General features: G+C 35.1%; 3 protein-coding genes across 3 annotated transcripts in view; 1 reads left to right on the top strand and 2 right to left on the bottom strand.

Moving 5' to 3' along the window:
• The window catches only part of arpc2 (actin related protein 2/3 complex, subunit 2), a 17,902-nt gene extending 9,718 nt beyond the window's left edge, over positions 1-8,184 (top strand). The window contains exons 6-9 of the mRNA XM_016444410.1: positions 725-818; positions 2,512-2,638; positions 7,727-7,827; positions 8,058-8,184. Of these exons, the coding sequence (XP_016299896.1) occupies positions 725-818; positions 2,512-2,638; positions 7,727-7,827; positions 8,058-8,162 (427 nt within the window). The 3' untranslated portion in view covers positions 8,163-8,184. The remainder of the gene's footprint in view (positions 1-724; positions 819-2,511; positions 2,639-7,726; positions 7,828-8,057) is intronic.
• Positions 8,185-8,953: 769 nt separating this feature from the next.
• LOC107656511 (golgin subfamily A member 6-like protein 22) lies at positions 8,954-11,718 on the bottom strand. Its single transcript, XM_016444392.1, has 3 exons — positions 11,616-11,718; positions 10,746-11,332; positions 8,954-8,992 (listed from the first exon to the last, which is right to left on the bottom strand). Exons 2-3 carry the CDS (start codon positions 11,187-11,189, stop codon positions 8,954-8,956), a joined length of 483 nt encoding a protein of 160 aa, XP_016299878.1. The 5' UTR covers positions 11,190-11,332; positions 11,616-11,718.
• A 1,028-nt stretch (positions 11,719-12,746) lies between these two features.
• The window catches only part of LOC107656510 (keratin, type I cytoskeletal 18), a 9,770-nt gene continuing 8,591 nt past the window's right edge, over positions 12,747-13,925 (bottom strand). Inside the window, exon 8 of the mRNA XM_016444391.1 lies at positions 12,747-13,174. Coding sequence (XP_016299877.1) covers positions 12,747-13,174 — 428 coding nt within the window. The remainder of the gene's footprint in view (positions 13,175-13,925) is intronic.

The following is a 13,925-nucleotide window of genomic DNA, read 5'->3' as shown; positions in this document are numbered from 1 at the left end:
TGTAAAAATCGACGCGTTTCAGAAAGGCGGGGCATAGAGGAGAAACAATAATGTACAGTATGTGGAAAATAATGTGTTTTTTGAACCTTAAACCGCATAAACACATTTCATTACACCAAATACACAAAATAATGTTATTTTTAGCAACATCATATGACCCCTTTAAATTAGATTAATTTTATTGACAACATTAACAACAATGTGCTAATTCGAGGCTATAAGGATAATGTGTATGCAATACGTTTTGTGTAAAAAAATTTAAAATGGTTACAATATAAATAGCATAATATTAATATAATTAGCAATAAATATAGTTTTACATTATTACAAATCTTGACAGTTTGAAAGCAGCAGAATAGGTTAAATCAAATTCCAACAAATACATTTTTTTAAAAATAGATTTTCTGTGGAAACTGAGTGGTAAAATCTTTTAAACATAAATCTAACAATTTATTTTAAAATAATTCATTCTGCTTAATTATTAATTCAGATAAACCTAAAATATATTTGAACACATCTTGTGAATTTATTGTATTATAAATCTGATTAGATTAATTAAAAAAACAAGACAGAAATACTAAAGTTTTGTTTTTCCATTTAAAAATCTTCTTACGTGCATCTAATATTATTTCAATATTTTTAGATCAGTTTTGCATCTGCTGCACAAAGTTTGTAATCCAGCTCGGATCTGATCTGTGTTTGTGTCTCCTCTCATTGGTTTCAGGTATATCGAGTCTAAGAAAGACAGAGTAACTGTTGTGTTCAGCACAGTGTTCAAGGATGACGATGACGTCATCATCGGGAAAGTGTTCATGCAGGTTCGCTCATTTTATCAATCTTGACCATTTCTGTGCTGCCTTTTGCTGTTGACACACATGCCCTCTGGGTGTTTTGCAATCCAGCCATTTTTTGTCATGGTTTCACATTTAAATGACAAGGTTAAACCACCGTACGTCAAGCAATGCTGTCATTTCTGTATTTACAGAATGAAATGGCTTCATTTAGACTGACCTCAAAACTTATGAGCTCATTGTTAGAGCTGTATGCTTGTCACTTGTTAAGTCATTTTATATCACTGTAACGTATGTACAGTAGCCCCAAAATGTATTTGGACAAATAGGCCACAATTGAAAATGCATAAATATGTTTGCATTATTTAAAAATATTTTAAATAAATATATAAGCAAACACTAACTTCCAAAGTTTGTATCTAATGCAATGGCAACGTCATTTTGGACCCGTATCCGGGTCCGCAGAGTTTAACTGGTTTTAAGGCCTTTTTAAGTGTCCAAAAATGTTTTGAGGGCTACTATAGGTATATTAAAAAAAAAAGATTGTTTTTTGCTGATGTATAAAAATGTCTAAAGATTCTTAAAACAAGATAAATTTACTTGAGAAGCAACACTGAATAAGATATTTAGACTTGTTTTCATAGATAGTGTCTTTAAAATGTATTTTGTCTTACTGCACTAGCATAATTTTATTTATTTTAGAAAAAAAGTTCTAATATTTTATGCAATTTTTTCTTATAAATGTATCCTGTTTCAAGGATTTTTAGATATTTTAACTGAAAAAGAAGACTTAAATATCCCTCAGTGTATATGCTGCGTTCATTTGATCACAATACACAGTAAAAACAGTAATATTAAATATTATTACAATTAAAAATAAATGTTTTCAACATGGAATAAAAAATGAAAATGTTAATTGATATTTGGCCTTAATTCAGATTTTATTCCTCATAATTCAGATTTTTTTTCTCTCAATTATGTATTTTTTATATATAATAAATATATATATAAATTCAGAAATTTGAACTCACATTTTGAAGAAGATGATTTTGTTGGGATTATGAGATAAAAAGTCGCAGTTACCTTGTTTACTATTATTCTGTTGCAGAAACAAAAAATCTGTATTGCAAGAAAGAAAGTCAGAATTACGAGAAAAAAGTTGCAGCGAACTTTTTTTATTTATTTTGTTTTATTCTATGGCAGATATGGGCTTCCATAGTTTTGTATTTTAATATATTTTATAATGTCAAGTCAAGTCAAGTCAAGTTTATTTGTACAGCGCTTTTCACGATACAAATCATTGCAAAGCAACTTTACAGCAAATTAAGTTTCTACAATATTTAGTGGTAGCTTATCAGTGGTGACTGTCAGTCAATGTACATATGGCAGAAATGTACAGAAAAATCAATTTAAGACGTAATAAAACAGACGATGAACACTATTAACAGCAATTATTATATGATGCAATCAAACTTATAGCAAAATGTGGTAGTTCTGTATGTTGTTTCATAATGCAATTCTTTTTTTTCTGGAAATGTTTGCTTTTTTATAATCCATTGAATGAAATTTCTTTACAAATACAGGGCATTTCTAGTCTAATTTGACTACCTTCACATAATAATTTCAGCGGTGAAACCACCACCAGAACAGCTGTTTGTTGGTGTTTTGACAGTCATTATGATGACAGGACAGACTGATGCCTGTGTTTCTCTGTGTTCAGGAGTTTAAGGAGGGCAGGAGGGCCAGTCACACGGCTCCTCAGGTGCTGTTCAGTCACAGAGAACCTCCTCTGGAGCTGAAGGACACTGACGCCGCAGTGGGAGACAACATCGGCTACATCACTTTTGGTTTGTATCATGAGGTCACATACACATAAACATTAATTTAGCGTCTGTACTTGAAAATGGCACTTGGCAAGTGTTCATTCCAGACCCTGGTTGAACACTATTATCAACCACAGCTGCTAGTTAGAACAAAGTTAAATATAGACTCTCGTCAGGTTCACTTGGTACATGGTAATTTGGACGTTACGAGGCCAGAACAAAGTGCTGCTGCTTACCTGTGACAGGTGCACTTTTTATTTGCATTCGGATCAAGAGAGCAAACGCCCAGCTTCTCTTCATGGCAGTTACACAAACCTCTTAATGAATTAAAAAAGTGCCACACCCTTTTATCAAAGCCAACAACATTTGCCAGCGCTATTCCACTTCAGTTTTTCACGCAACCAGGATGCATCTAGAAACATGCAATGTTTACTGAGTGCTTATTTAGTTCTGTTTTATTTGTTCATGCCGCAAGAAATGCAGAGCAGCAGTAACTGAAAATACTAATCTTTGTTACAGATTATCTTATTAAATGTATTTAGTTAATAAAATTGATCTTATACCTTTAGTATTACACACAGACATCAGTTCTGGTTTCAATTTCATAGATTTATATAATAACCCTCTATAAATAGTTACTGCACTGCAAAACGACTTCTCAAGTTTTTAATTAGTCTTTTTGCATATTTTCCAGTTTAAAGGCACAATATGTAAGTTTTGGCCGCTAGAGGGCGCGTATTCAAAACAAACAAAGAAGCAAAGGCATATTTTGATGACGCCGTTACTGAGTGTGGAATCATGGGAGTTGTCGTCTTCATCCCCACAGCCGACGCAATCCGACGGGACTCGGGCAGAAATCATGTTCATGGATGAGCTAATGATTTATTAATGTCGTAGTATGAAGCAGGGTGAGACTGAAAGCCGTCGAAGCGAAACGAGGCCGCTGAACGAGCGTGACACACGGCTCGAAAGCAGCAGGGCTTTTATTATGCCACAGTCGACTGCTTCTGCTCCTTCCGGTCATGTGTATGTGGGGTAAAGCAGCGCTGTTTTATCATACTAGATAAAAAAGTATGCAAAAAAAATCGAAATATTCAGAAAATCACATTTAAAGTTGTCCAAATTAAGTTCTTAGCAGTGCATATTACTAATAAAAAAGAAGTTTTGATATATTTATGGTAGGAAATTTCCAAAAATCTTCATGAAGCATGATTTTTACTTAATGTCCTAATGATTTTTGGCATTAAAGAAAAATCGGATAATTTTGACCCATACAATGTATTGTTGGCTATTGCTACAAATATACCAGTGCGACTTCTGACTGGTTTTGTGCTCCAGGGTCACATATATAAAATGTATTAATTAATACCTCAACGCGGTTCTATCGAAGATAATTCGATCTGTGATTGTCACACAATGAAATAATCTACATCGTCAAATTCCTGAGAATGAGAGCTTTCTTGTGATATATGACTTGACTTTTTTGTGAAAAATATATAAAATACACATTCTTCGTAAAAATTATTCGCAATGGTTAGGCGGAAATTCGTGTGTGGGACGAATACATTTCTAAGCTTAATTTTACTGCTTTATGAATATAAAAACCAAAAGGAATTGTAAAGAAGACACTCCAAGCTTTCAAATGAACCCATATATGGGCTGATACCATATAAGGAAGGCTATGTAAATGAAGCATAAACATTTTTAACGTCATTTTGGACCCGTATCCGGGTCCGCAGAGTTTAACTGGTTTTAAGGCCTTTTTAAGTGTCCAAAAATGTTTTGAGGGCTACTATAGGTATATTAAAAAAAAAAGATTGTTTTTTGCTGATGTATAAAAATGTCTAAAGATTCTTAAAACAAGATAAATTTACTTGAGAAGCAACACTGAATAAGATATTTAGACTTGTTTTCATAGATAGTGTCTTTAAAATGTATTTTGTCTTACTGCACTAGCATAATTTTATTTATTTTAGAAAAAAAGTTCTAATATTTTATGCAATTTTTTCTTATAAATGTATCCTGTTTCAAGGATTTTTAGATATTTTAACTGAAAAAGAAGACTTAAATATCCCTCAGTGTATATGCTGCGTTCATTTGATCACAATACACAGTAAAAACAGTAATATTAAATATTATTACAATTAAAAATAAATGTTTTCAACATGGAATAAAAAATGAAAATGTTAATTGATATTTGGCCTTAATTCAGATTTTATTCCTCATAATTCAGATTTTTTTTCTCTCAATTATGTATTTTTTATATATAATAAATATATATATAAATTCAGAAATTTGAACTCACATTTTGAAGAAGATGATTTTGTTGGGATTATGAGATAAAAAGTCGCAGTTACCTTGTTTACTATTATTCTGTTGCAGAAACAAAAAATCTGTATTGCAAGAAAGAAAGTCAGAATTACGAGAAAAAAGTTGCAGCGAACTTTTTTTATTTATTTTGTTTTATTCTATGGCAGATATGGGCTTCCATAGTTTTGTATTTTAATATATTTTATAATGTCAAGTCAAGTCAAGTCAAGTTTATTTGTACAGCGCTTTTCACGATACAAATCATTGCAAAGCAACTTTACAGCAAATTAAGTTTCTACAATATTTAGTGGTAGCTTATCAGTGGTGACTGTCAGTCAATGTACATATGGCAGAAATGTACAGAAAAATCAATTTAAGACGTAATAAAACAGACGATGAACACTATTAACAGCAATTATTATATGATGCAATCAAACTTATAGCAAAATGTGGTAGTTCTGTATGTTGTTTCATAATGCAATTCTTTTTTTTCTGGAAATGTTTGCTTTTTTATAATCCATTGAATGAAATTTCTTTACAAATACAGGGCATTTCTAGTCTAATTTGACTACCTTCACATAATAATTTCAGCGGTGAAACCACCACCAGAACAGCTGTTTGTTGGTGTTTTGACAGTCATTATGATGACAGGACAGACTGATGCCTGTGTTTCTCTGTGTTCAGGAGTTTAAGGAGGGCAGGAGGGCCAGTCACACGGCTCCTCAGGTGCTGTTCAGTCACAGAGAACCTCCTCTGGAGCTGAAGGACACTGACGCCGCAGTGGGAGACAACATCGGCTACATCACTTTTGGTTTGTATCATGAGGTCACATACACATAAACATTAATTTAGCGTCTGTACTTGAAAATGGCACTTGGCAAGTGTTCATTCCAGACCCTGGTTGAACACTATTATCAACCACAGCTGCTAGTTAGAACAAAGTTAAATATAGACTCTCGTCAGGTTCACTTGGTACATGGTAATTTGGACGTTACGAGGCCAGAACAAAGTGCTGCTGCTTACCTGTGACAGGTGCACTTTTTATTTGCATTCGGATCAAGAGAGCAAACGCCCAGCTTCTCTTCATGGCAGTTACACAAACCTCTTAATGAATTAAAAAAGTGCCACACCCTTTTATCAAAGCCAACAACATTTGCCAGCGCTATTCCACTTCAGTTTTTCACGCAACCAGGATGCATCTAGAAACATGCAATGTTTACTGAGTGCTTATTTAGTTCTGTTTTATTTGTTCATGCCGCAAGAAATGCAGAGCAGCAGATACTAATCTTACTAATCTTTGTTACAGATTATCTTATTAAATGTATTTAGTTAATAAAATTGATCTTATATTACACACATTACACACAGTTCTGGTTTCAATTTCATAGATTTATATAATAACCCTCTATAAATAGTTACTGCACTGCAAAACGACTTCTCAAGTTTTTAATTAGTCTTTTTGCATATTTTCCAGTTTAAAGGCACAATATGTAAGTTTTGGCCGCTAGAGGGCGCGTATTCAAAACAAACAAAGAAGCAAAGGCATATTTTGATGACGCCGTTACTGAGTGTGGAATCATGGGAGTTGTCGTCTTCATCCCCACAGCCGACGCAATCCGACGGGACTCGGGCAGAAATCATGTTCATGGATGAGCTAATGATTTATTAATGTCGTAGTATGAAGCAGGGTGAGACTGAAAGCCGTCGAAGCGAAACGAGGCCGCTGAACGAGCGTGACACACGGCTCGAAAGCAGCAGGGCTTTTATTATGCCACAGTCGACTGCTTCTGCTCCTTCCGGTCATGTGTATGTGGGGTAAAGCAGCGCTGTTTTATCATACTAGATAAAAAAGTATGCAAAAAAAATCGAAATATTCAGAAAATCACATTTAAAGTTGTCCAAATTAAGTTCTTAGCAGTGCATATTACTAATAAAAAAGAAGTTTTGATATATTTATGGTAGGAAATTTCCAAAAATCTTCATGAAGCATGATTTTTACTTAATGTCCTAATGATTTTTGGCATTAAAGAAAAATCGGATAATTTTGACCCATACAATGTATTGTTGGCTATTGCTACAAATATACCAGTGCGACTTCTGACTGGTTTTGTGCTCCAGGGTCACATATATAAAATGTATTAATTAATACCTCAACAAAAAAATGTATACAGCATTTATTTGAAATAGATATCTTTTGTAACAATATACACTACAGTTCAAAAGTTTGGGGTCAGTAATTATTCTTCTTCTTTTTTGAAAGAAATTAATACTTTTATTAATCAAGGTTGTGTTAAATTGATAAAAAGTGATGGTAAAGACTTATATTGTAAGAAAATTATATTTCTATTTTGATTAAATGCTGTGTTTTTTACTTTATATTTATAAAAAATCCCTCCCCCACCAAAAAAAAAAAAAAAAACGTATCACAGTTTCCAAAAAATATTAAGCAGCACAACCGTTTCCAACGTTGATAATAAATCAGCATATTAGAATGATTTCTGAAGGATCATGTGACACTTAAAAAACTGAAGTAATGATGGTGAAAATTTAGCTTTGCATCACAGAAATAAATTACATTTTAAAGTATATTCAAATAGAAAACCATTATTTTAAATTGTAATAATATTTCACAATATTTCGATTTTTGATTAAATAAATACAGCCTTGATACAGCCTTCTTTAAAAAAACATCAAAAATCTTACTGATTCCAAACTTTATGTATAGGTTACCCAAACATGTCACAATTGCAGTGAATTTCATATTATATTTCAAATAAAAATACTGATATAATTTCTCAACAGTGCTGTTTCCTCGACACACCAACGCCAACACCAGAGACAACACCATCAACCTCATCCACACCTTCCGGGACTATCTGCACTACCACATAAAGTGCTCCAAGGTGGGACCCTCCTCAGAAACGCCTATTTGCCCAACATCGACTTGAGTTTGTAATGTGTAATTGCAATTGCTTTGTAATGTGCTTCTCAGTTTGCAACCATTCGGCCCTTTGTATGGCCAAATGAAACAAATTTGTCAGCGTGAAGAAAACTGCTATGAAGTTAATGTCTAATCTTGGGAATGTAGGTGTTTTCTCCTCTCATACAGTAGGTGTGTTTTCTCTCGTTTTAGGCTTACATCCACACTCGTATGAGGGCCAAGACCTCGGACTTCCTCAAGGTACTCAACCGTGCTCGCCCCGACGCTGAGAAGAAAGAGATGAAAACTATGTCGTAAGTGCTGTTTCACAATCATTAGTATTTCACACTTATATGAAACCGCACAAAGTCATCCAGGTCTTTGAAAATTCAATCTTTTTCTCAGTTGAGGTGGTTGATTTGTGCTGATGTTGGTGCATATCTCTGGGTTTTATTCAACACCAGAGGCGTGTGCTTGCAAAAGATTCATTTGTGATAGTGTGTGTTTGAATTTTCATTAATTACACTGAGGCGTGGCACCATCCGCTGTCTCTTAGAGGCTGATCATATCAGAGCAGATTACCATGTACTTTTCATATTACTAACTTAGCTGGTTGTTGTTTGAGCTTGTTTAAACTGAAATGTGGCCAAATGCTGCAGATACGTCTTCTCTGGAATCAAAGGACATTTTTTTTCTAGTAGATTAGAGCCAAAGAGAAATTGATTATTATCAGTAACATAGGAACCTGAGCTCTGGTGAATAATTTTTATATGTCAGTGTGCTTTTAACTTGGAAAACAAACTTTTTAATGACTTCCTAATGAAGGTCAATACATAATCCTGAAGAAAGATCCACCAATTGGAGAAGTTGCTCTTGCCATTGAAAAAGAGCTCAACAGCAACCACCCACTCCCATAATGCACCGTGAAAGAAAAGTCTTATCTTAAACATCCTATATATTTGAATATTTTGCAATAAACCTCTAAAATAAGGCATTTTATACTTAAATTATTCTTCGTGAAGTAATCACAGTTTTGCAGTTTTGCCTTTTCAGTGTCAAATTTCATATAGATTTTTGTTTTCAGTCAAATTCAAATGTTGTGATTCATTTCAGAGCTTGTTGAACTCTTTGAAGATTTTGATAAATGTCTCTGGAAAAATGCATTAGAATTGAATTTAACTTAATTCAATTTAAGAAATGTTTGCATAACCAAGCTGCTAGTCACTGTTGACCTCTATAGTTCATAAAGTATAAAACAAACACTTCTTGGTTGTAATTTATTTTAGAAACTAGATGTTTTCCTCAATCAGTTATTATTTGCACAGTAAAAACGACCTCCTTAGTTAAAGAATTCACAATGACTGGAACGTGAAGTGCTTCTCTATGTCATCAGACTTTAAAGATTCCTGGGTAACACTTTTCAGGAAGTTTTCATTTGCTAACAGTTAATGCATTAAGTATTTTGAACTAACAATGAGCAACCTTTTTCACAACCTTTATTAATATAGAGGGATATTTATTTCTACATAATGTTTATTATTAATTCATGTTTGTTCATAATGCATTAGCTAATGTTTATTTATACAGCTTTAAATGTAAAAAAAAAACATATCATTATATGTAGAAATAGTACAAAGGTCCCATTAGGTGACATTAGTTAATGCATTAACTAACATTAAGCAACAATGAGCAATAAACTTGTTACAGTATTTATTAATCTTTCATTCAAACTATTCATTGTCAGTTCATGTCAGGTCAGGTTCATTAAATAATATGAACAGATGCCACTTTTGTTTTTAAAAATGTATTAGAAAATGTTGAAATTGACATTAAGGTTAATAAATAAGTGTTTTATGTTAGCTAATGTTAACAAATGGAAGCTTATTGTAAAGGGTTATTGTAGAAATGAGCATGCGTTGTTAGTTTATGATAACTGTTGATGCATTAACTAATGTTAACAAACTGAATCTTTTCGTAAAATGTGCTATTGATTTCTGACTAAAGTGTTACAGATTCATCCTTAACTATGTGTATATAGTTTATCCGACATATATATGTTAGTGGTGTCAAAATTAGCGCATTAACACAGGCGATTAATTTTTTCAGTTTAACGCGTAAAAAATATTTAACGCAATTAACACAGGGGCGGGGCTATAGGGTTGGCCACCCCACTCACAACTGCTGCTTCTGTCACTTTTTCTCTTGACAAGAAGTGCATTTATTTAGTCGCAGAACGACTGAAAACGGGAGACATTTCATACGCGCGCTCCGCTTCACTTCAGCGCCAGGTGAGCGCGGAAAAAAAACCACGGCTCTTCAATTGCACTCACAAATGCGCCACTAATGCGCCACAAATGCGCGCTGTAGCCTGTATCCTTTCATATCAAAGCGCGAAATAAACTACGTGCATGCAATGTAGTGGTCAGTTAAGTCATGAAGTTACCAAAAAGGCGATTAAAGATGCCTTAAAACTGTGCATGCATGTAATATATTTTATATAAGTCACATTTTAGAACATGTCTGAAATGGTTTTCAAAACTGTCCTGGAACAGCCCAGCACTGTCTCCCTCATCTAACACACCCGATTTAACTCGTCAGCTCATTAATAGAGACTTTAAGACCTGAAGTGGGTCAGAAAAGGTAAAAAGAGTTGAGAGAAAATATGATGCGTGTCAGATCCGCATCACGTTCAGCAGCGGCAGCTCTTAAAGAAATAGCAGCCAAAATAACCTAATAACCAGCTGCTGTGATGTCTATTAATCAAAGGGCAAAGAAAAAAAGAGGAAAAAAAGAACTTTTATAGCTTTAAGGATTCATCTATATTTATATTAGAATTTAGTGTTTGATAACTTCAGTTTCAATTTCTGTATATTTATGCTGAAGGGCACAAGTAAATATGACATTTATTATAATGGGCTCTTGCTCATCTTTCCACTTTTCCACCTCTAACTCCAGTTGTTCTGCCAACTCCTCTTGCTCATCTTTCCACTTTTCCACCTCTAACTCCAGTTGTTCTGCCAACTCCTCTTGCTCATCTTTCCACTTTTCCACCTCTAACTCCAGTTGTTGTCCCCACTCCTCTTGCTCATCTTTCCACTTTTCCATTGCTAACTCCATTTGTTGTCCCCACTCCTCTTGCTCATCTTTCCACTTTTCCACCGCTAATTCCACTTGTTGTCCCCACTCCTCTTGTTCTTCTTTTACTTTTTCCATCGCTAACTCCATTGCTAACCCCATTTGTTCTGCCAACTCCTCTTGCTCTTCTTTCACCTTTTCTATCGCTAACTCCATTTGTTTTCCCCACTCCTCTTGCTCTTCTTTTGCCTTTTCCATTGCTAACTCCATTTGTTCTGTTAACTCCTCTTCCTCCCCAAAAACGTGGTTGTTGTGATTAGGATTTTGCTCAAGTTCGCTCTGAGAGACCACTTCTCCGTCCACTATTTGTTGCGTGATGATGGCTTTCTTGAGTCCGACGGAAGGTGGAGGAGCTGGAGACAGAAAGCTGGAGGTTAGAGTAAGTCTTTAGTAATTCATTAAGACATTTACAGACATCCCACCTCTCCCGGAATGTCCGGGAGTCTCCCGCATATGATAGCGGCTCCCTGACGCCCGCGAATTATAAACAATTTAATGTTACAAACGGTGCAGAGAGAATCCCTATTTCCACCTGGTATTAAGATGTTGATCCGATAATGGTCAGCCAAGTGGTATAATATTTACCTGGTGTGATAAAGCGTTTACCTACACTTTTTTTAATCGTTTTTGTCGTACCTGTTATTATAATGCGTTTTCCTGGTGTTATCAGTGCGTCTCCTGTGACTGCTTGCAGTTAGATTTCCTTTTATTTAGTGATCATCACTTTCACTTTCGATTCATGAATATTGAATGTACAAAGGGGTGTTCATTCTCTGGGGCCATTTCCTGGAAATGGGGATCAGTGGTGGATTTGCAAAACTGGAAGCCAGTCTCAAATGCATAGAAACTGACTTGTTATCTTCAGATGCAGTGATGGCTGGAAACACTGGACTCGTGACTACCAAACTTGCTGCTGGAATCCATGGTGTGACCAGCTCCGTGGGCACCGGAGCTTGATGTACACTGAATTACTACAAGTTGTAGAGTGGAAGCATATGCTGATGTTTTTTTTTTCAACAGGGTTGTACACACTAGATTTGCATGGGCAGCAAGGGAAAATTCTGTATGGAAACAGAAATATTGTGTGATGTCCACATTGCAATCACTGACAAAAGAGATTTCAAAATAGGATAACACACCACAAATGACAATTCTGTCATTGTTTACATTCCAAACCTGACTTTCTTTGTTCTGTTGAACATAAATGAAGATATTTTGAAGAATGTTGGTATCCAAACAGTTTCGGTTCCCACTGACTTCCATTATGCACAAAAAATACAATGGAAGTCAGTGGGAACCACAAATGTTTGGTTACCAACATTCTTCAAAAGTCTTTTTTCCCAGCAGAAGAAAGAAATAGGCCTACAGGTTTGGTGCAACAAACATGCATAAACATGCTTTTTATATTTGTTCTGAAGTACGCCAAAAAAAAACAAAAAACAAAAAAACAGCAGCATAATGTTTTTGGAAAAAGTCTCTAATGCTTGCCAAGGCTGCATTTATTTAATCAAAAATACAGTAAAAACACTAAACATTGTGAAATATCATTACATTTCAAAATAACTGTTTATTTTAATGTATTTTAAAATGCAGTTTATTCCTTTGATAAAAAGCTTAATTTTCAGCATCATTACTCCATTCCTCAGTGTTAATCCTTTAGATATCATTCTACTGTGCTGACTTGCTGCTCAAGAAACATTTTTTATCAGTATCAGTGTTGAAAACGGTTGTGCTGCTTCATATTTTTTTTGTGGAAATCCTGATAGGCTACATCTCCAGTTGTTCTGCTACTTTCTCTTCCTCTGCTTTCACCTTTTCCACCGCTAGCTCCAGTTGTTCTGCTACTTTCTCTTCCTCTGCTTTCACCTTTTCCACCGCTAGCTCCAGTTGTTCTGCTACTTTCTCTTCCTCTGCTTTCACCTTTTCCACCGCTAGCTCCAGTTGTTCTGCTACTTTCTCTTCCTCTGCTTTCACCTTTTCCACCGCTAGCTCCAGTTGTTCTGCTACTTTCTCTTCCTCTGCTTTTGCCTCTTCCACTGCTAGCTCCAGTTGTTCTGTCAACTCCTGATCCTCCCCAGAAACTTCCAGGTCATTGTGATTAGTAAGATTTTGCTCAAGTTCCCTCTGAGAGACCACTTCTCCGTCCACTATTTCTTGTGTGATGATGATGGCTTTCTTAAGTCCGACGGGAGGAGCTGGAGACAGAACATAGGCTGGAGGTTAGAGTCAGTCTTTAGTAATTCATTAAGACATTTATGTAGCACACCAAAAAAAAAAAAAAAGCACTAGAAGCTCTTAAAAGCAAAGAATTCATTAAGGTTCATCATGATGCATATATTAGTTGAGAAAGCAACATTTTAATAAATATTACTAGGGTCATTCTATGAATCAGGTGCCTATTGTAGTTTAAGAAGATAATTTTGCAAGTTTTTGTACATTTCAAAAATCCCATCAGACAAGTAATTGATTTAAATCTCCCATATTGTCAAAACTGAAATTTCCTGGCTTTTTTTCACGATAACTGAGGTCTAGGGGCTATTTAACTACCATATAAGTTTCAAAACAGTCAGTCCACAGTAAAATGCACACAACCTGCATAAAGTAGCTGTGATTTTTCACGAACCGTTGTGACTTCCGTAAAAAGTTGACGTCAGAACTACACAGTCACCGCCTTCAGTCACCACCCCGAGCACCGCCCACCGTCCCACTCTCCTTTTGCCAAACCCCCAGACAACATCGCGTCCATGCTTTGCTGAGCAAGGACAACATGGAAACATGTCGAAAAGGTTCACTTTAACCACGAAACCAGATCGGCCGACCTGTAACATTACACGTTATACTCAAAGGATGGACGATCTGACAGGATTGTTACTGAGGTGGATCACATCGAACGTGTATAGTAAAGACAAACTCACCGTGTCTATCTAGTCATGATGAAGATGTATA

This window comes from Sinocyclocheilus anshuiensis, unplaced genomic scaffold (assembly GCF_001515605.1).
Source record: "Sinocyclocheilus anshuiensis isolate Anshui unplaced genomic scaffold, SAMN03320099.WGS_v1.1 scaffold1473, whole genome shotgun sequence".
In the NCBI taxonomy this organism is placed as follows: Eukaryota; Metazoa; Chordata; class Actinopteri; order Cypriniformes; family Cyprinidae; genus Sinocyclocheilus; species Sinocyclocheilus anshuiensis.
Note: the sequence above shows the minus strand (reverse complement) of the source record. Positions and strands in the feature narration are given on the sequence as shown.

Coding starts and splice junctions, on each gene's coding strand:
- LOC107656511 (XM_016444392.1), bottom strand. CDS start 11,189: ATGGAGTTAGCAATGGAAAAGGCAAAAGAAGAGCAAGAGGAGTGGGGA. Junction 8,993..10,745: donor AAGAGCCCATTATAATAAAT/GTCATATTTACT, acceptor ATTTTTCCAGAG/ACATTTATCAAAATCTTCAA.